At 40.8% G+C, this 20,812-nt stretch overlaps 1 protein-coding gene across 9 annotated transcripts in view; it reads left to right on the top strand.

Moving 5' to 3' along the window:
* The window catches only part of SMOC1 (SPARC related modular calcium binding 1), a 117,244-nt gene that overhangs the window by 48,193 nt on the left and 48,239 nt on the right, over positions 1-20,812 (top strand). For all 9 annotated transcript variants that reach the window (XM_029964069.1, XM_018082488.2, XM_029964073.1 and 6 more), the window contains one exon: positions 1,803-1,850. In XM_029964069.1, coding sequence (XP_029819929.1) covers positions 1,803-1,850 — 48 coding nt within the window. The remainder of the gene's footprint in view (positions 1-1,802; positions 1,851-20,812) is intronic.

Genomic DNA, 20,812 nt, shown 5'->3' with positions numbered 1-20,812 from the left:
TTCTCCCCACAATTCATTAGGGCAGCCCATGGCTCAAATGGAATGGGATTGGTCCCTAGATTTTCATATGGCCCTGATCAGTAGTGTACAGTCTAGCTTTGTGAGCTGTGGTGAACAGTGCTGCTGTGGCAACACCCAACTAGACATGGGCAAGGGTGGGAAGCTGTTCTGTGCTGTTTGGGAGAATTTGAGGGCAACACTAGAATTAGGCTGCCCTCCTCACTTCCCCCTCTCTCCCCCTCCCTACCCCCCAAAAAAATAAGAGAAGAAAGAAAAGGCAGTAAGCATAGGAGTGTTCTAACATGTTCAGTGATGCCATTTGGGCACTGCTGCTGCATCTGGCTCCATGCTTTGCAATCTGCAATTCATGGATTTTTAACGTATATCTCCTCTCACACCTTGCAGTTTTTGCTCTTTAGGTGGGAGCATGACAGCAGTCAAACCTTTGGGTTTTTTAATTTTTCTCCCCTTATTCAGTGTCCTCTTGGCTGGAAGGTATTTTGTGATAATAAGCAAATATAAGTGACTTGCATAAGGGTTTGAGTTGAGTGGGAGAGCTGTCTGAGAACTAGTGAGTCCATGTGCTTGAGGAAGTGCTTGGTTTTTCACAGGCATGTAAAAATAAAAGAAGATTAATATCCTAATTTAGTGTAAGGTCAAATGCTACAGTAATTTGTCTTAAACCTTAGAATATGACTTTGACACCATTTTCAGTACATCATTTTGGTAAGGCATGTTTTAGAGTTTTGCTGATCTGTTTGTTTAGCCTTGTGCTGTTTATAAAATTGTGTTACAGGAAAGTAAAGTCATGTTGTATTGTAGGACACAGATGTTAGGCCTGTGATGACTAATATTGTGTTCGTGCTTACTATTTGTAATTCAGCAGTAGATCTGTGATTAACTGATCTGCAAGTGAAAGTGCCTGGGGAATAGTTTACCTTTAGAGTTTGTCTTGACCAGATTCTTGGGCCTGTCAGAGCTGTCTTCTTTAGAGGTGACTTTTGATCCATGTTTCCTGAAGGTTAAATAATCACTGGAACTGTTTAATAATGGTGTGTGGAAGAATCAGTTTCCTGGGAATAAAGCTATTAAAAAAAAGAATCTTGTCATAGATTTTTATACACTTTGATAATGAATTTGTTTGAAAAGCTTTTATTACCTGTTCAAGTTTTAGCAGAAAACTGGGATGAAGCACTGAAGCAGACTGCAGAAACAAACATAGAATCATATATTTTCTGTGAAGACCTAAGTTATAGTAAACAACTCAAGATGTGTTCTATTCAAGTACATGCTGGATCTTATTCACTGTCCCCTTTAAAACAGCTGGGGATGTTCAGGGGTTGGTTGAAATCCATTTTCTGCAAATTGTCCCACTTAGTCCCTTTCCTTTAGAATACTGTACTTGCATTCCCTGCACATTCTCCCCATCTGTTTTTTATTTGTTCTTCCTGACATTTGCAAATAAAAGAAGTGATTCTTACTGATCTTTCCTTCTTGCCTTTGAATTTATTTCAGGTTTCTTACTAGCACAATGCTCTGTTGAACTCTTTCAGATCACTGCATCCAGCTACTAAAGATTTCTTATTTACCCTCAGCCCAATGTAACATCTTAATGCATAAAACTTATGGGTTTTGCATTGGTTGAAGCCATGGGCTTTCTGACTCCTAAATGGAGCTGTTGATAAGTAAAATAGATGCTTTATGTGTTGAGATGTTGACTGTATTAATGTGACATCACATGCTCTGTGTGATCATGCAGCATCTAAATGGATGTCTTTTTTTTTTTTTTCCCTCCCCTTTAGGTTCTGTAACTGATAAACCATCAAGCCAGGGTAATTCAGGAAGGAAAGGTGAGTGAAGTCCTGTGCTTCAGCAACTTGTTTTGTAATAGCAGCTGCCCAGCCACATCCCTTAAAATAGCTCAGAACCTGGGTTCCTAATCAGTCAGTGCATGGGAGGCATATGTACCATTAGACCTCCTCTTCAGGAGGAATTAATGGAATTAAATGACTGTTCTACTCCCTGAAGAGTAGAAAAGGATGTGCTCTGCTCTGTGCTTGCCAACTGAGTTGTAGTGCAAGACAGCTGAGCTTCCCAAGGGGTGGGTGGCTGGTCCAGAATAGCCTCTGCTTGTTCACTTTGAAGTAACATACTGAGCATTTCTCAGTAAAATCCCTAGAGATTAGGAAGGCTGTCAATATGACTGGTATTCTGGGAGTTACAAGTGCCAATATTATGGTTGTGGCTCTGTATGCATTGGAAAATGGAGTTTTTCTAGTAGCACATAAAACCCTCTGGCAAGTTGGAGCAGCACTGGATTAAACCTTAGCTGTTCTTGAAAACCTCACTCTTTTGTGCATTAGGCATTGGTCCTTCTTCGCTATTGTCTTCAGTCCTTGCTTTTCCTGTGCAAGGCATGGGGTAGTTCCTTGTTCTTTTCCTGTGAGTATTTTAACTCTTCTCTGTGTCCTCTGGTTTGCATTCACTCTAATAGTCTTGGGAGGGTTGACCACTGAAGTGTCTATGTGTGTGTGTGTGTGTGTGTGTGTATATATATATACATGTACACACACACTCACTGAGGAGCAGGGAAATTTGTCTTTAGGCCTTCTCCCCACCCTGATATCCAACATTTCTTTCCTCTCTCCTGATTCAGAACTTTTGAATTTGTCTCCTTACTACAGGAAAACAGTGCTGAATGCATCCTCATTCCTGCTGGTGAGGATGAATGCTATTTCTTGGGAGAAGTTCCTGTTTTGATAACTGAAGCAAGATTTTTAGTGCTAACTGTCTAAACCTGTTCTTCCTGACACTTCAAGCCTAGGAAAATACCAATACTTTAATTCAAGGAACATCTTCCATGCTGGGAATGTCAGTCCAGTCCTGAAGACGCTGACGAGGGATTAGCTTGCTATGTTCAGAGCAGTGATGCATATCTGCTCTCCAGTCTATTGTTTGTGTATATTAGTTTAGGAAAAGGTAGGGAGAAGAAAGATGCAAGGAAAACTACTTAGTTAAGACTGAATGCTGAAGTTTCTTTCTCGCTTTTGATACATGTTAATGTATAATTGGCACCTGAATCCATTGTTATTCTGCTAATGCAATCATTGCTAGACTAGCCTGAAGTATAAGCAAATCCAGTAGCTCTTGAAATCTGCATTATTTTTGAGTGGAGGCTCTTTGTAGGGTTTTTACCTGAGTAGTCCTGGTCTATTGTTCTAGATTTGGAAGCAGCTGAGATTGGATTTCATAAGAAACAGGAGCAAAAGGGGAAAACATTTGAACTTGTTTTTCCTCATCACTCCCTTTATTTAGGGCTTGGAACATGCAAAAAGAGAACTGTAAATGGTATAAATTGATCTAAAATTTGTAATATAAATTGATTCTCCTTAGTGCAGCCTTGTAGCATCCTATTTCAAGGATATGCTTGGTCATGTGGCTGCAGAAATGCCCTATGCAGTAGCTGTCAAACAGAAAATGCTTCCCCTTGGGCCAGCATGCTTCAAGCAATCATGTCAGTTTTCTGTCCCCTCTAGTTCTGAATTCATTCGTGGCTGTTGGAAGCCCACACAGAAGCAAGTTTGGCCCTTTTCCATCATGTTAGAAAAATACTTATGAGCAGTTATTAAACAGGTCTTTTAAAATCAAGAGGGCTTTTAGAAGCTGTGATAATTTGGTTTAAAATTTGATGGACTTAGCATTACATTTTCAACTAGTGATGAATGACTAATCTAAAAATGAATTTGGCTTTCTTGTCAGCACTTTTTCTTGACTTAAGTTACTTTGATTTAAAATTCCAGTATCAGGTCCTGTTCTACAGAAGTCAGAATCAAGAACAGCCTGGCTTCCTTGAAGCAAGGTGGTTGCTGCAGGTCCAGCTTCTCTGAAGACTGGTGGCTAGCCAGTATGCACATCTGTTCTAGCTGAGTGTTCAAACAGTTTTTGTAAAGACAACCCTTTGCAAAATGACAAAAAGGGCAGGACGAGGAGGGGTCCAGCAGGAACTGGGTCAGTGATGACCTTTGTGTTTTAGAGGCACAACTTTGAAGCTTCTGATATCTCTTTGGGCAACTGCCAGCTGACTTGGGAGCTTTTGGAATTTTCCCACTGCACAGTAGACTCCTCTCTCCATTTCTGGATGAGGGTCTCTTAGAGTGTTATCTGGCACAGAATAAGTACTCTGAAGAGGAAAAGTAATAGCTAAGACTCTCAGAAGTGATTTCTTTTGTCTCATTCATACAGAAATGTAAAATGTGGAGCTAATAAACTTTGTGATGCTGGTGCCTTTCAAGTCTTCAGGGCAAAAATAGTTTTCTGGATAGAGTCTGCTCTGCATTAGAAATAGTGCAGATGGATGGGCTTAAGCTCTTGGGTAATAAGTGAAGACTTTACTAGCCTGTTAGCACTCCTTTAGAAGAGGGAAATTAATGTTGGAAGGAGGAAAAGGCTGGTTATTGGTAATAAGTCTTTCTCCAAATGTTTTGGCCTCTTTTCCATCCTGTTTAGCTGTAATTTCTGGAGTACCAGGGGATGTGAGATAGCATGCAATTCCACTCACAGGCTTTCTCACTCCTGATGAAAAGAAAATTCAATTGCTCTATGGGGATGTGGCTTGGCATGTAGGTCCAGAAGTGGCTCTGTGGAGCTTTCTGCAGAGAACAAGCAAGCATGCTGGCAAGAGATACTTTTTAAATTCCATGCTCTGGTTATTGATATCGCTACTGCTGTATGATGCAGTGCCAGTTACTCATACAAGATGTATTTTACTCATACAATTTTTCATACAATTTGCACCGAAGTTAAAATTTTAAAATAGGAGATATTGATTTGTTCTATTTTGAGAAGTGCTCTGTTGCTGAAAGGCAGAGCAGACGTGGGAAGATGGAGACATGTTTGCATGAGGTGGAATAGAAACCCAGGCTCTCGAGAACATGCTTGTTGTGTGGACTTTGCAGCTCAGACACTTACCACCATTCTTTCTATGCTGAATGCAGCCTGCAAGTGAAGAACAAGCTCCCAGGACCTTTGTCAGGGAATACAATTACTCTTGTATGGGATTAGGATATCCAAAACCTGCAGATTTCTGTTGTTCTTTTTTATTCCAACTTGTTCCTTGTACAGTCCTTTCTCATAAGGAGCTTCTTGCATTAATTTGCTCCAGTTGTTGCTTAGATTGAAAAGCCTGAGACTCTTGGAAAATGCATGCTGTCCTCTAGAGGTCTGGATCTCCCCAGTCTCTCCCACTAGGATGTTGTTAATGTTTTAAGAAGCAGTGAAAGGCATCCTTGGAGCCAACGTGACTGGATTTTTTCCTTGCCTAAAGAATGCAGAATGTTGCTTTCCAGCCAAAGGGAAATTGTGCCACCCTTTTGAAACAAAAAAAAACAAACGTGAAACGAAGAAAATTTAAAACTTTATTTTATTTGAGGAGTTCTAGGGCTTTAGCTCAAAGCTACAGATTTAGCATATTGCAGTCATGAGTGGTATCTTTTATAGTCACCAAGAAGGTTTTAAAAAGTAGACTGGTCAGGAATCAGAGGGAGGTAAAAAACAGCCATGCAATTGCTTATCTCGATAAAGTCACTTGGTCTTCCTTCTGGAAGAAGAAATATATTCCCGTGAGGATACTGGTTTGTTAGTGATTAACTCTTCTGGACACTATCTTGACTTATCTTGTTTTCCTATTGCAAAAGCTGGCAATAGCATCTGCAATTCCCTGTACAGTTGGTGAAACGTAAGCTTTGATGGACCCACAGAAAGCAAAGCCCAGGTTGAACTTGTTGTACAGTTACTATCTTACATGTAGACAAGACTCTTGTATGGAGTTGCAAAAATCTTTCCTCAATATGTTTGCAGCCTACCCTGAGATTAGCTCAGTTGGTTAGAGCATGGTGCTAATAATGCCAAAGTTCTATCACAGTATGGGCTATTTGCTTAAGAGTTGGACTTGATGACCCTTGTGGGTCCTCCACCTCAGGTTATTCTGTGATTCAAAACTGAAGCAGTCTGAGAAACCTAAGATGAACAACTTGAAATTCTGGCCAACTGAACATGTAGAATTGGGTTCCTTTTTATGGGTTTGACTGTCAGAAATTAGTTTTAAGGCAGGCTTTTTTGGCAGAGAAATTCTGGACTGCAGCTGTGGGCAAGTTGGCCCATTCTGTGGCTCTCTTCCTGCTGTTTTTCAAGAGTCTTACCTTTAGAAAATGTTATTGGCCTAGTTGTGCAGCCAGTAGACTGAGCAGTCTGAATCAGTAATGAGCCATTAGTCTGAGTCAATAATTAGGCTGAGCAGTAAAGGGCGAACACTTTCCTCAGGCAAACCCAAGTGAAGGATGGCTTGTGCTAGTGTAAACAAATGGAACTGCTTGTACCTGGGGACCTGGAGGCTTTATCTGCTGGTGTTAAGAAGTCAAGTGCAGCTGGCACTAATTCACCTGCCATCACCTCGCAGGGAGGGGAGCACACTGCCTCCACAGTGGTTAGCATGTCTCACACAAGACAGATAATATCTTGACAAAAATATCATATTGAAATGTGACTAAACCCTGAGACTGGGACTTTGGTCTTTACCTTCTCCAGATCTTTCTGGATTCAACTAAAATTTGTAATATAAATTGATTCTCCTTAGTGCAGCCTGTAGCATCCTATTTCAAGGATAGGTACCTGAAATGCAACTGTGCTATCACACAAACCAAGTTTCAAATGCTCCTGCCTCTCTGACCTCATGTATCCTTAGAAAATGCTCTGATGTCTTTAGCAGTTTGTGGAGAATACAGAAAAGACAGAGAAATATAGCATGGCCTTCATCAGTAAGATGAAAGAAATACAAGTTTACTGGGGCAGTTTGAAGTGAAGTGATGGTTCTGGCAGGTGAACACCATCTTATGATTAATTTTTTTCAGAACATAAGCAGGTAACAAGTTTGCAGTGCAACTCAAACAATTCTTCTGGATCCCTTATGTTACATATTTGTTTTTAAATGAACTATATATTATCTTAATGAATGGAGGAGAAGGAGAATTTTCATGCAAATATTGTTTTCTGAACTGTTTAACTTTGTCATGTAATATTCCTAGACTAGGGCTGATGTGTTTGTCAGGTCTTGTATGGGTAAAATATACATGTGTACTCAAAATGTGCATAAACAGTTTGCTTTTGGACAGAGTCGTGTGTATAGTGTAGCTGTGTGGAAGGTCACTATGCTATGCGTACATAATAAGTTCGCTTCCTGAAAGCAGCAGATTTGCTCTGTGTGTGCTATGTGAGTGCCCCAAGTCCTTCAGATGTGCAAAAGCTTGCTCTGTCCTGCCACACACTGATGGTGACGGTTTCTCAGCGTATACTGTTAAAATTTAAGGGGGTTAGGAAATAATCTATGGGAGAAATCGAATGTGTACTATGAAACTGGAATAAAAACTCAGGCGACTAGAGAAGTTACAGGGAGAGATTAGTGTAACAAAACCTGTCCTGTAGCAGCCCAAGTGGGCTGTGAGTAAAAATTTCTGTGGATAGAATTTGTAACACATAAGATTTTGGTTAGCTCTTATTTGTATTTCCAAGCAAACTTAGCAGTGGATTTGAAGTTTGATTCTCTATTATAAAAACAGTTCTGTAAAAATTTCTGTTAACTTAATCAGTAGGTTTGCCAGCTTGTAGATACTCAGAATTCTCTCTGGTTCCCATTGCTATCTCTATATGGTATAAAATCTACAAAATTGTTTATTAAATTCCAGTTAAATGTAACTATAGAAAGCAAGTCCATTTCGCATGTGTGGCAGATCGTAGTCTGCCAATATTACAGATTTTATGAGGTAGAGAGAATCCAGCTTTTAACTGGGAATTGTGATCAATTTCTGTGAGAACAGAGGAATGTAATTTTGTAATGCTGTGTATACTGGATCACTTTTCCAGAGTAGAACAGTGTTCTAAGCAAACAGATTTTTGAAATATTAAAGTCCGGAAGAAAAATTCAACCTCAAATTTGCTGCATAAACAGTAAAACTAAACACAATCCTTTTGTGTCCCCACATCACTGACTTGTCTGAAATTGTTTAGTTTTCATCAAGACTTCTTTGTGGGCCTCAGAACACATGTATCAAATTTGAGGCTGAAGAAAGTTTCATTGGCAAGCGTGAACAGAAGGCAAATTCTGTTTTAAACTATATTTTGTTTGATACAATGCAAGAATTCTGCTTTCATCTATAAAGCAACAGTTCCAATCGGTAGCTTAGTCTATATAATATGACTTAATAAAATTGTAGTTTACAAGTGTTATTATAGCAATCCACAGACGACTCATGTCTGTAATGTCTTAAGGACAGCTGTAAAGGTTTTTAAATGATTAAGTCATAGTATTGGGCAGCCTGGTGAGTAGATCTAATAAGTAGACTAACAATTGATTAAGCAACATCTGTTAAGGTATTATTAACTGTTTATGTGCTATACATGGATTTCTGGTGTCTGATCAATTACAGCTTGCAGAGAAATGGAATAGATTTGGGATCTGTGAGCTGTTTTTATTGTTTGAATACTCTATATCTATGTGACCTTAACACCTTTTTTTTTTTTTTTTAACAGTTGTTGAAATTATTTTTCCCATGCTGTATAGAACCTAGACATCTGAATGCTAGTGTTTTCTTTCAAATCAGTGTAATGCACCAGGAAATGTTTTGTCATGGTGCAGGTGTTTAGTTGAGGGGCTGAAAGTACTTTTCTTTCAACTCCTTTGCCCTATGAGCCTCAAAGTTTCTCTGTAAGAGAGATAAACTATGAAACTGTAATGGGAAAGCTTGAATGCATGCAGGCCATGTGTGCTTGTAAATAAGGTAGGAGGAAACTGGAGAGGCAACCCTAATGTTTGTTCAAGTTCCTGAGACAGCACCTAGGGGAATTAAAGCTTCTCAGAACAGATCTAGCTGGAATAATAGCTTCCCTCTGTGTGGGGTTTTGTTCTATGTTGACAGCAAGGGATATGTACTGCAAAATGCTTTGATAAACGCTAAGGATGGGAGAAGTCTTCCTCACAGATTGAATTTTTCTGGACCATGTCTTATTTCATGTCACTATGCTCAGCTTGGTGTTCAGTTTCTGATGAGACCTTTAGGTGCTCTGGCAAAGCAATTTGTGTAAGGACTTGACTGTTCAGCTGCTCACAAATATACCTTTAAATGATGATGGTTCTTAAATTCAGTTGTGTCTGGTTCATTTTGAACAGTCAATCTGTAGATGTCTGGCAGTCTGTAACTTGGAGTAATGACCTTCATCTTAAAATATTATAATGCTGAGAATGTGTTGTCACTTATACCCTGTGTACATTATTGACATACTTTGTTCTGTATGTACAGACTTCCTTCTGAAGCATATTAGATTCTTTGGAGATCCTTCTAGCACGATTCAGTTACTCTGTCTGTCTGCTTCCTTCTGTTCTCCTTTCCTTCCCTCATATAGGAAAACTATTCCTTTCATAATCAAATACAAACCGTCCTGTCATGGTTTGAGATAGCCCCAAAATCCAATTCCCTAGCTCCATTCCCCTCCCACATCTCAACCTAATGTGAGATGTTTTTTTTTTTTTTTCAGACAAAACACACCAGACTCAAAGTGGGGGAAAGGGAATATATTACAATGACTGTACAAATAAATACCATATCACACTATACACATGATCACAACTATCTCTACCATGACATATAGTATTTACAGTGGATCAGATCTCTTCTCCCCTCCAAATAAAAGTCCAGGAGGGAAAGAAGGACAGATCCCTTCCAGTCTCTGAACAGCAGCATCTTCTGAGGCAGCAGTCTGTCTGTCTTCTCCACATGCAGCAGCTGATAGCTGGATTTCTGCCAGCACTCACGAGGGAGGTATCCAAGCCTCTCTCGGCCCCATCGCCTCCAACCGAGGGGTCTTCCGTGGGCTTCGTAACCCCAGACAAGGTCATATCACCACGTCATATCACGAAGACACAGGGGGGTCTTCGTGACGGTCTGGTATCTCCAGGAGACTCAGCTCCTTGCAGGGCCTCTGTGCCCTGTCTCTCAGGCTGCCACCGTGGCAGCAGTGCAAGGGGGGGAGCCAAGGTCAACTCCCCCCGCATTCCTCTGGCCGTCCCGGTCCAGCTCCGGGACGCTCTGAGCTTCTCAGCTCCTCTCTCTCTCTGGTGCTGCATACTCCAAGGCTCCTCTAAAATAGGAGTCCATCTCCCTCTTTTCTCAGAGGGATCTCAAAGGAGTTTTGGGGGGCTGGTACAGTCTTACCCCCAGAACTCTGTCTCTCAGGCTGCTGGCTCTCTCTTCTTCCCGGCTCTCCTTCCAGGAGTCCTTTCTCTGGTGCTGCATGTTGCTTCTGCTGCTCCTTAGTTCAGGTGTTATCTGCTCTGGCTCTCTGCCACCGTTTCTCTGGTCAGTGCCGGCTGCTGCTCTGTGCCCATGGAGAAAAACATCTCCCGACATAACTACAGGCACCTAGCCCAGCTTTATGCTGTTCCAGGTCCCTGCAGCCCCCCAGCCAGGGGCTGGGAGGGCCCAGAGGGCCCAAGAGGGCTCAGAGCCCCTTCCTCGTGGCTCTACGACATGGCCACCTCTCCTCCACCACCAAAACTACAACTCATCTCTTCCGGTGAGCTTGTGATATGTTTACATTTTTGCAGGAGCGCCCATTGGGCAGAACTTCAAAACTTCCAGGGGTTTCCACCCCTTGGGGTCTACCACTTAATTTAGCCTCTGGGGGAAAACAAGATTCAAACCACGACACGTCCTTTAGACAGAATTCAGATGCTGAGGTGAACTAGCTCAGGCAATGCAGTTAGAGAGCAAAGTTGTGCTCGCTCACTAAAGCTCTGAACCTCTTCTCTTTAATGATCAGGGTTGGGGGCAAACCTGTGGAAAAAGCGAGTTTTTTTTCCCCCCCTATTTTAATTCATTTGCGCACATGCAATACAGATATAGCAGCGAGGTATCCATTCTCTTTGCCTGCAAGGAAATGAAAAGGCGTATTGTAAGCGCAAGGCTAGTCTGGTTGTCAGCCAGGAGTTAGTCCTCTAAGGGAGAGGGGCCGGCAAGAGAAGAGGCTGGGAATGAGGAGCTAGAAGGGGGAAAGTACACTTTGAAATATGTTGAATGCACACGGCTAGAGGTGGAAGGGGTCTTGTGCTTCCTCAGTATGCAGGTGTTGGGAGAAAGGAAGGCAGCTTATGTTCTTACACACAGGCATGTGTCTGGGAGAGCAGGGTCAAAAATTTAGACTATTTACTTAATCCCTCAGAAAGGCTTTTTCCCCCTCTTCTGTTTTCTTTTTGTGTCTAACAGGCTGCTTTACAGGGGACACGTGTGGTAATTAACACATGCAGCTGTAGGGCTTCAACCATATGTCTGAATTTCAAATGGCCATTGATCTAGGAAATTTGCTGCCGTCTCCATCCCCCACTTATAGGCCTTGAAGATGTGGGGGAATTTATAGAGTCTTTACCTTCAAGAGACCAGAGCTGGAAGGAAAGGAGTGAAAGGGAGTGCGTGATACTGGGGAGAGATGGAAGAGAGACTGATATTCTAATAATATGTTCATGCCCCTTGCCCCAGGTCACTGTATATTTTCAGGTAACTTCTAAAATGTTCCTACAGCTAGGGATCTGGTTATTACTATATAAAGCTTGAATAACAATAGTTAATATTTTTCCCTTGTTCCGTAAAGCAGTCTAAGATCAGAGTCACAATGTCCTTGTGGGCATTTTAGATGTGCTCCTTTTTCCACAAGTATATGGGCTCTTACACAATCTAGAAGTGACAAGGTGGTAGTTGATTGTGGACTCTGAGCAGCCTTTTAGAAGAGGTAGTTGAGGAGAGGGTGTCTTGGGTGGGAGGCTGTGCAGAAACAGAGAATACTTCACATCAAAGCAGAGGGTCCTGAAAAAAGATGTGATATATTGTAGGTAGAATAAAACTGGAGAAGCTAAACTAAACAATCATGTGGTGGTTGTTGCTTTTGCCAGGGGTGATCAGGCAGCTGTTGACAGTGCTGTAGAGCTTTTTGCAGACTTCTCTCCAAGTTTGGGGCAATGTCAAGTGCTAAAAATCTTGCTATGAGATATGGTGCCTTAAGCAAAATATTTCTTTGTGCGGAAACTTTTTTACTCCCTGTTTTATGTCAAATATCACTCAAGGCAGTGAGCCAAACAGAAGATGGTTCAAAATTAAGGTACTGTAGCTTAAAATCCTGGAGTATCTATAATACTTGTAGTGTTTACAGGGTGAGATAAAAATGTATTCTTCTACCAAGTAGGAAGTCATAAAAAGGTAAGCATCTCTTCCTGTACTTTTCCTTCATCATTCTGTTTTTAAACATTCTCAGTGCTGGGTATTGCTGATTCCTTGATTTCATCACTCACTCTGCAGTGTAAGTAATGCTAACACTTTGGAGGTGTTTCTACTTCGGATTAAAAGAAAAAAACCAACAACAAAACACACCAACAAACATTCCTAATAGCGTATGCTCCGACTCTTGCCAAAGGGGGATTGTGATTTACCTTATAATATTGCTACTCTGTTTTCCTGTGTTCTACTTCTTCTCTCCAGTTTCTCTGTGAAGCTTAGTGCCAGGACTGTCTGGAGCAGCCATGTATCACAATGCCTCTTCTAAATTACCTCCCTTTCCTCATTTTTTTTTTTTTTTAACTACAGACAGTACTCCCTCTTGGGACAAAATGGCCCAACATCTCTTCTATGGATTGGCATGATCTTTTAGAAATAATTTGTTTGTAGCCTATATTGATATGCATTTGGATACAGTTTTTGTTACACAGATACAGGGCCTAATTCTTCTTTATTCACTGTTTATTACTGCTATTTTATTTCCTTTCGGTTGTTTATCTTCCTGAAAAATAGAGTTATTCCAATTCTTCCTCTCATCTTCATTATCTTGATCCTTCTCTGTAGAGAAAAAAGACAGTACTGGATTTACAACTCTCTGGGTTGTATTTACCACAGCAAAGCTTTTCTATGCCATTTGACCCGTGAAGGTGTCTGCTGGTCCAAATGAGTCTTGGAGACTCAGTTTTGAAACTGAGTGCCATCTCTACAGCCAGCTGCCAATGTCAACTTGTAAATGTCATAATTTTTCAGCAAGCATTAAGTAGTCATGGTTTTTGGTAGCAGGTAGTTTTTGGTGCTATATGTTATGGCCAGTCCAAAAACCCATCTAGTCCCCCTGATTCTTTTAGCTGTGTCTCCATTTCTCCTTGGGTATGTGTATCAGTAGGGGGATGGCATTAGACTTTCAAAGGACAGCTTAAGTACACAGCTGAATGAAAAATATTCTTTACTCCCCTCAGGAGCCTCTTTCTGCAGACTGTATGTGTTCTTTAGTTTGCAGCATTCCAATAGCCTTCCCATGTGTTGTTGTAGCTGATCTTTTTACGCCACTGAAATTGTGGCTGGTACATAAGGAGAAGAGCCACACTCCATGGTGTTACAGATTCATCTCTTTAGCCGTGGAGAACATTGCTAGCAGCTGTGAAACATCGGTCTGCTACGACAGGCAAACCGTGATCCTGTCTGAAAAACTTACCAGATGACCCAAGCAGAATCTGGAGACTTCACCAATGAAATTGCTGCAGGGAGTGCTGGGGGAGGGTGAGAATAACAAGTCTCTGAAAATGGGGGGAGGACATGGGGGGTCATTGTCTTCACAGATTGATAGTGATTCCATGTTGATCAAAAATATTGTTGCGTGACTCTAGACTGGAAATGGTCTTAAGGTAACCTAACCTTTATTACTGCTTCACCTTTTTAACAGATAAGGTTCAAATCTGGCCTTAGGCATTTATTTTTCTTATTACTTCCAAATCTACAAAGAGACTTGTTTTGCCCTTTTTGAAGGAATTTGGCTGTGAAGTCTGCAAACTGTAAAACTCTGCATAAGGTAAACCTATGCACAGTGACAGGTCTTCTCCATTCAGGCTTCCTTGCATTTGACCTCAAAAATGCTGTATTAAACAAACTAAAATCTGATCCTCTGCTTCTCTAACCCATGTCTTTTGTATAAATTGCTTTGATAGAGATCATCTCTGTGTTGGACTTGGGCCCAAAAATGAACTGAGAATTGTAGTTCCAAACAACAGGACTCTGTGCAGGTTCCTTGTTCTGAATTAATCTGTATTCAGTCTAGGTGGAGATACTGCTGCTTCTTGTCCAGAACTCCAAGCCTGCAAAATTGGTTAAGACTGTGGTTTACTGTTTACGATTTGGAGCGAAACTGGCTGCAAACCAAGAAATCTTATTTCACAGGTTTTGAGGTTTTGAATCCCTCATATATTACTCACTAGAACAAAAGAGAGATCACACAAACTTGTGGCTCCCTGCTGTCCTCTTAAATTAGTCAATCGTACTATAGTTGGGATCTTTGCTTGAAAAAGGGGAGAACAAAGGGTGAGTCTCAAGTTTGAATTAGGTGAGTGCTCTAAAATAATGGCTTTAATAATTTTAAGGTGCTTTGTCTTCCACTTGGAAGCATGCCCATATACCTGAGGAAAAATGTTATTTGGAGTTCTACATTTCTGAGTGTGTTAAAAGAACAACTTTTCACAAGTAGTGAAGCAAATTTGCATCACCAGAAAGTTCACAAACAGCTCAGCTTAATTCTTTGAGCTTTATGGGTGCTGCTTGTTCCTGTAACATATGCATCTCTGCTACCATTGAAGTGGTAAACTGTAATGGCTCAGTTTTCAACTGCCTTGTCTTCTATGCAGCAGTACTAGGAAGATCTTTTTCTCCAGAAAGGTTTGCATAACTTATAGAAGTGAGTCAGGTATTTTAAGTGGTAATTACCATAGGGCTTGGTTCAACCTGCAAAGTTCAAATCTGAATCTGGATCTAAACTTTCCCAGAGGCAGGAGGTGTGTTTGGACATTGTGTTGGTTTGACCTATTATGGTGCAAGCTCTGTGGATTGGGATTCTGCATCTTTCCAAATATGAGACATTCAGGACCACGTTTAAATTATGTGTAATTGAAATAATATAAAACTGGATCTCATGTTGAGGAAGGTGTCTACAGCATTATGTCTGAAGGGTAATAACTTACTTTATTTTTCAAAAGAAGCTGTTTAAAAGCTGCAAAGAATTAGAGGTTAGAAGGCAGGTTTGTTTTGGCTAATTACTGAAGTACCTTAAGAACTTCACACAGTAAGTAAGGACTTTGGATTTCAGAGAGATTCTATCTGAATCTTAAGATTCAACACTTTTAAAGCCGCTGAATCCCAGAGACTAGAGCATTATATTAACAGAGTGCTGCTCCAGAGCCCTTTTGACACATTTTCTTTTGAAGGACCAGGCCCAGGAAGAGGGAGCTCTTTGTTTGTGGGCAGAATAAACTCATTGTACACCCAAACAATTAACTCCTCAATCGACTCGCCAGCCTCTGTAAAGCACTCCACTCCCCTCTGTCTACCTCCAGTTCTATTCAGGCACTTAAGCACACCAATGTTTTTTGTTTATTATTCTGAAAAAATCCTTCACAAGAATAGTTGGAGCAGATCAACATTGTCCTCCCAGCAGCATTTATCTCCGCCTGGCAGTGAATGTGTCAATCAGGAATCAAAAAGCCAAACAGAGGAGGCTTTGAATTGTGTCACAGGGGTCAGAGTTACTTCCAGCTGTCTGTGCATGGGATAGGCTTTCTTGCAGGGTGAAGAATTGTGCTGCCAAACAAACACACTGACTACATTGGACCACAAAGTCCTTGGGGCTTGAGTGGCTTTTTTCATGTTGATGCACCTGCAAGGGAGATGTGAGAAGGAAGTGGGGGGAACTAATGCCTTCCAGAAGGCACAGGGGAAGGCTACTCATCCTATCTGGAATGCAATGCTAATTTAAAGGCTGCCTGTATCCATATGGCTTACAGAATAGTTGATGTAAGAAGAGAAAAATTGCTGCAATGACAGTGCAAGTCAACCTTTACAGTTAGGAAATCATTAAGCCATAGAGAGAATGTTTAGCACTTAGGCATATTTTCACCTTTTTAAGCAAAACTTTACTCTATTTTGGTCCATGTCCAAGTGTTTGGGGGTGGTTATATCCAAAGGCAGCACATTATTGCTGTTTCTTAAAATGAAGGCAATAAAGAGTGAGAACTTGCTTTTGCTCATTTGGTTTAAAAAATTGAGGTTTTCTTAACAGCTGTGGGATCTCCATACATAGAAGTGGTTGGACTTGATGATCTTAAAGGTCATTTTTAACCTAAATAATTTTATGGAAAGGAGTGTGAAAACTTGGTGGAGAAGTCTATCTGCACTGGTGTGTTTCCATTTCAGTTGCTTGGCAAGAAATTATCTTGATTGGCTGGATTGTAAGAGTTTCATAATTTTTTTGCATGAATGCTAACTTTCTGCACTTTTATTGGCAGTATAAGTCTCTGCATAAAAGTTGCATAGACTATTAAATTAATTATGAATTTATTTTCTTTTGATGTAGGGAAGGATTGTGATTAAGGCAACAACTTGCTCCTCCCCTACAATACTGGAAGGAACATGTATTTTTGCATAAGACCCCATGTAGTGCAAACACAAGTTCTGTTGGTTTTTTTTTAATCCTTAAAAAAACCACCCCCAGACCCAGGGGTAATACATAGATATGTCAAAGTTGTAAAACTGCATCTTTGAGATTCAGGAACTGCACAGACACAGGGAGCCTAGTTGGCCTGGAGGATCTTTGCTCTTCTGACCAGAGTTACTAAAGCTGCAGAAATGAATATGTATTCAGGGGTACTGAGGCCTAGGAAAGCTCTTCTTCCTTTGTGTTGGCTTGACAGGTTTGTTGAAGGTGGACTTTGCTGCACTGAACAGGACATCCTAAGAATTTGCTTGCTGTCCTTGCTCTCTGTGCTCTACCTATTTAGCTTCAGCTGTACTCTCTAATAGCTCAGCCAAAACCAGGTGGTAAGTGAAGGAACTACTTGACCCTGGAAAAAGGCTGCCTCCTCCCAGCAGAGCCATGCACTTAAAATTTTCATCTGCTTATTCTGTCAGGCTGACTCAAGTCTGGGAGCTATTGATGTGCAAGCTGTAGACTTACAAAAAAGACCAAATTTTGTATAAGGCCTGGATGGTTGACTCTGTAAGCACCTGTGCTCTTCAAAATGGAAGAAATGTTTACAGACTATCTCGTGGATTCCACTGAGAACACAAAATTAAATTCCTATATCACATCTCCTAACCAGGAAGATACACCCACTGCAAAAGTCATCTGTGTACTTGCATCATCACATTAATAGACTAAGACCTATATGCTTCCTAAGCAACCTCAACCTTCTGTACATCACTTTTATCTCCTAACTTTTCCCCTTTATCTGTTTTCCATTAGGTGGCTTGAGGTAAGAAAGTTGATTCACAGCAGCTGGCAGTTACTTCACATTTTTTCATAGTAATTACTCCTTTTTTTATGTCAGGGAGTTTAGTTTCCTCCTGACATTAAGAGCTGCTCTTGGCCTCAGAGCTTGTCATTCAGAGCAAAAAGATCACTTTGACAGTTGTCTTTTGCATGAACTGAATCTCCTTGTCCCTCAACCCCAGTGTATGTATGCTACAGTCATTTCAGATGTGGATCCTTGCTAGTTATTCTGCAAGGATAAGGCTAAGGGAGGGGAATCCTGGTGAGAGTATGAAGTTCTTGCCCAGCACTAGCAGTAGATCAGGACATGCAGGTAATTGTCCCTGTTTTGAGTTATCGTTATGCCAATGCAATAAAAACTGTTCTTGCTTATGAGCTTCTGACAGCAGTAGTGCAAGTGGGCTTCTGGTTTATAGCCATGGTGTCTTAATGTGCAAATGACTTACGGAATCTCATTTTGACCTGCCTATTTTACTCTTATCCTGTGGCAAGATAAAAGTACCATTTTAAAGTTGACAGCAATTGAGCCAGAAAAATTTGTTTAACTCTTACAAGTTTCCTAGGAAAAGGAAACTCACTGGAGAGGAGTTTTGTAGCTTTAAAATGTTGTTCCAAGAAGAGATACTCTGTATAGTGTTTGTTTGTTCAAAATTTTCAGGTATGTAAAATAGAACTTATTCCTTGTTTATGAGGAGCCAACAGGCCAGTGGAACAAATGTTCAGTGTGACGAACAGAGTACTGAATGAGAGGAAAAATCAAATAAGAGTAGACAAGTGTTGGGGTGGTTTTTCTACCCAATGGGAACAGCAGTGAAATTTTTTGCCATAAGCTGGCTTGAAACACTGAGACCTATTGAGAATTCTCCAGTTTAAGAAAAAGATTTGGTAATTTCAGAGTAAGAAGCTGGCACCTGGGAAGTGAGCATGGTGTTTTTAATCAAGTGCAATTTTTGTCTTTTGTGTGACTATTTCATGACCTTTAAAAAATAATCAGAAATATCCTTGGCTTTTGATTTTTGAAAAATGGTGAATGTAATTACAGGGCTCTTGTCTATTGCATTTTTTTCTTGTATGTGTGATGAAAGAACTGTACTTGCTTAAACAACAGGGGAGTAATTATACTTCCCTATATTTGCAAAACCCTTAATACTGTACTGGGCACTGCTACACTGTGGACTTAGTGACAATTTGGTCTTAGTAGCCCAGTAAGGAAATGATTGTGTAATTCACTGAGCCATTTTACCGAGATTATCTTAAACAGTAGCTTTTAACTTAGGGGTTTATTTAATACAGTTCAGTAGCTTAATGCCTAGCTTCGTACCTGAGCTGCTGCAAAATTCTCTTTCTTTAAGAAGAATGTATGTCACAAATTGTAATTGCTGCTGTGTTCTTCTCACATACATAAATCTAAAAGAACCCCCCTGAACCCAAAGTGTCCTTAGTTCTGCCAAAGTTCACATAATGGTTTGGATAAAGTGCTGTGGCTCAAATCCACTTCTAATTTTTTCCCACTGTTGGCTTCTGGGTTGCTACTTTAAATCTGAAAAGCAATTCTGTAATTACTTGGTGCAGAAGCATTCATGAGAACAATAAGAAGAAACTTATTATCATAGTGGTCTTTTTTTATGTCAGGTCTCTTCCTTTTTTGTATAACTTAAGAATTATTCACTTTACAGTTGTTCTATGAGTGTCTTCAGCAGTTTTGGGTTGGTTTCTCAATCTGTAAAACCAGTCATGCTAATTACATACTTTTCACTGCTTTTTTACAGTGTAAAGTGTCATCCTAAATAAATAACAAGCCATAGTTGTGGCTTCTGGAATCTTGCAGAAGCAGAGCAGCCTACTCTAACAAAAAAGTCAAGATCAGCTATTTACTTTTATCCAAAGATTTTTTTAAAGGGCAGAATCTTTCTCCTTGTAATTTAAACAATATTCAGGGTTTTTTTCCAAATCAATTGCTCAAACTTAAAAAAAAAATACTGCCTATCCATGTAACTGACAATGCCCAATAACAGGAAAGCTCAGAACAAGAGCTGACTGAGGAATGGTAAGAATTTTTCCTCCAAGTATTTTTTGTTATGTTTGCAGTTAAGCATAAAACCAAATACAATGATGAAGAGGGGAAATAACAACAGGGTGTCTCTTGCTCATTTCTGTCAACCTCCTTTACTTCAGTGTATCTCTGAGGTTGAAATGGAATTATCAGCATGTTTTTGCTTTCTGTGAATCAGATTACTTTATGTGGAAATGCATAAAATTAAGGAAAAGTGGAAGAAGTGTTCAGACTTTTGCTCACTTTATAAAATTGCAAATACAGATATGGGTAAAAAAAGTCTACAAGCTTCTGTTTTCCACCTCTGCCCTTTCTTTCCTGTTCCAATGGTCTCTTACTTTTGTGAATGGAACTGATACAAGGGAAGGCTAAGGGCAGTTACTGCTACCTCTGTCCCATGTACCTTTCCTCCAAATATTGTTTGCCTTGTGCATCTGTTGGCCCTGGAGATGGAGGCAAGCCTAACTTTTCTGGCATGGACTCCTCCTTCCAACAGATTTTCACTGTGTAAGTTTACATTTTGGATTACTGCCCACTTTGATGCCTAGTGTCATTTTTGCCCATAACACGTGCAAAAAATAGTTACTAGAAATTGCAAGTTTTACGTCCCTATATTTCAAAAGGAAAAAAAAAACCCAACAATTCCAGGTGAAGTAGGTTGACCCTGGCTGGGTACCAGGCACCCACTAAAACTGCCCTCTCCCCTCTACAACTGGACAGGGGAGAAAATATAACAAAGGGTTCATGAGTTGAGATAAGGTCTGGAAGAGATCACTCACCGATCACCATCACGGGCAAAACAGACTCAGCTTGGGGATATTAACTGAATTTTTTACTAACAAAATCAGAGCAGGATAATGAGAAATAAAATAAATCTTAAAAACACCTTCCCCCACCCCTCCTTCCTTTTGAGCTCTGCCTCCTGCCCCCAAGCAGCACAGGTAGACCAGGAATGGGTGTTATGGTCAGTTCATCACAAGTTTCTGCTGCTGCTCAGGGAGAAGACTCCTTCCCCTGCTCCAGTGTGGGGTCCCTCCTATGGGAGACAGTTCTCCATGAAGTTCTCCAACATGAGTCCCTCCCATGGGCAACAGTTCTTCACAAATGGCTGCAACATGGGTCACTTTTCCATGGGGTGCAGTCCTTTAGGCACAGGCTGCTCCAGTGTGGATTCCCCACAGGCCCACAATCCTACCAGGAAAGCCTGCTCCAGCATGGGCTCTGCTCTCCATGGGTCAGCAGGTCCTTGCCAGGACTATGCTCCAGCATGGGTTTCCCACAGGTTCATAGCCTCCTTCAGGCATCCACCTACTACAGCACGGGTCTCCTCCAGGGGCTGTAGGTGGATCTCTGCATCCCTGTGATCCCCCATGGGCTGCA

This window comes from Manacus vitellinus, unplaced genomic scaffold, assembly GCF_001715985.3.
Source record: "Manacus vitellinus isolate BGI_N305 unplaced genomic scaffold, ASM171598v3 scaffold_6_pilon, whole genome shotgun sequence".
NCBI lineage: Eukaryota > Metazoa > Chordata > Aves > Passeriformes > Pipridae > Manacus > Manacus vitellinus.
The sequence above is the reverse complement of the archived record's forward strand: the minus strand, read 5'-3'. Positions and strand labels throughout refer to the sequence as shown.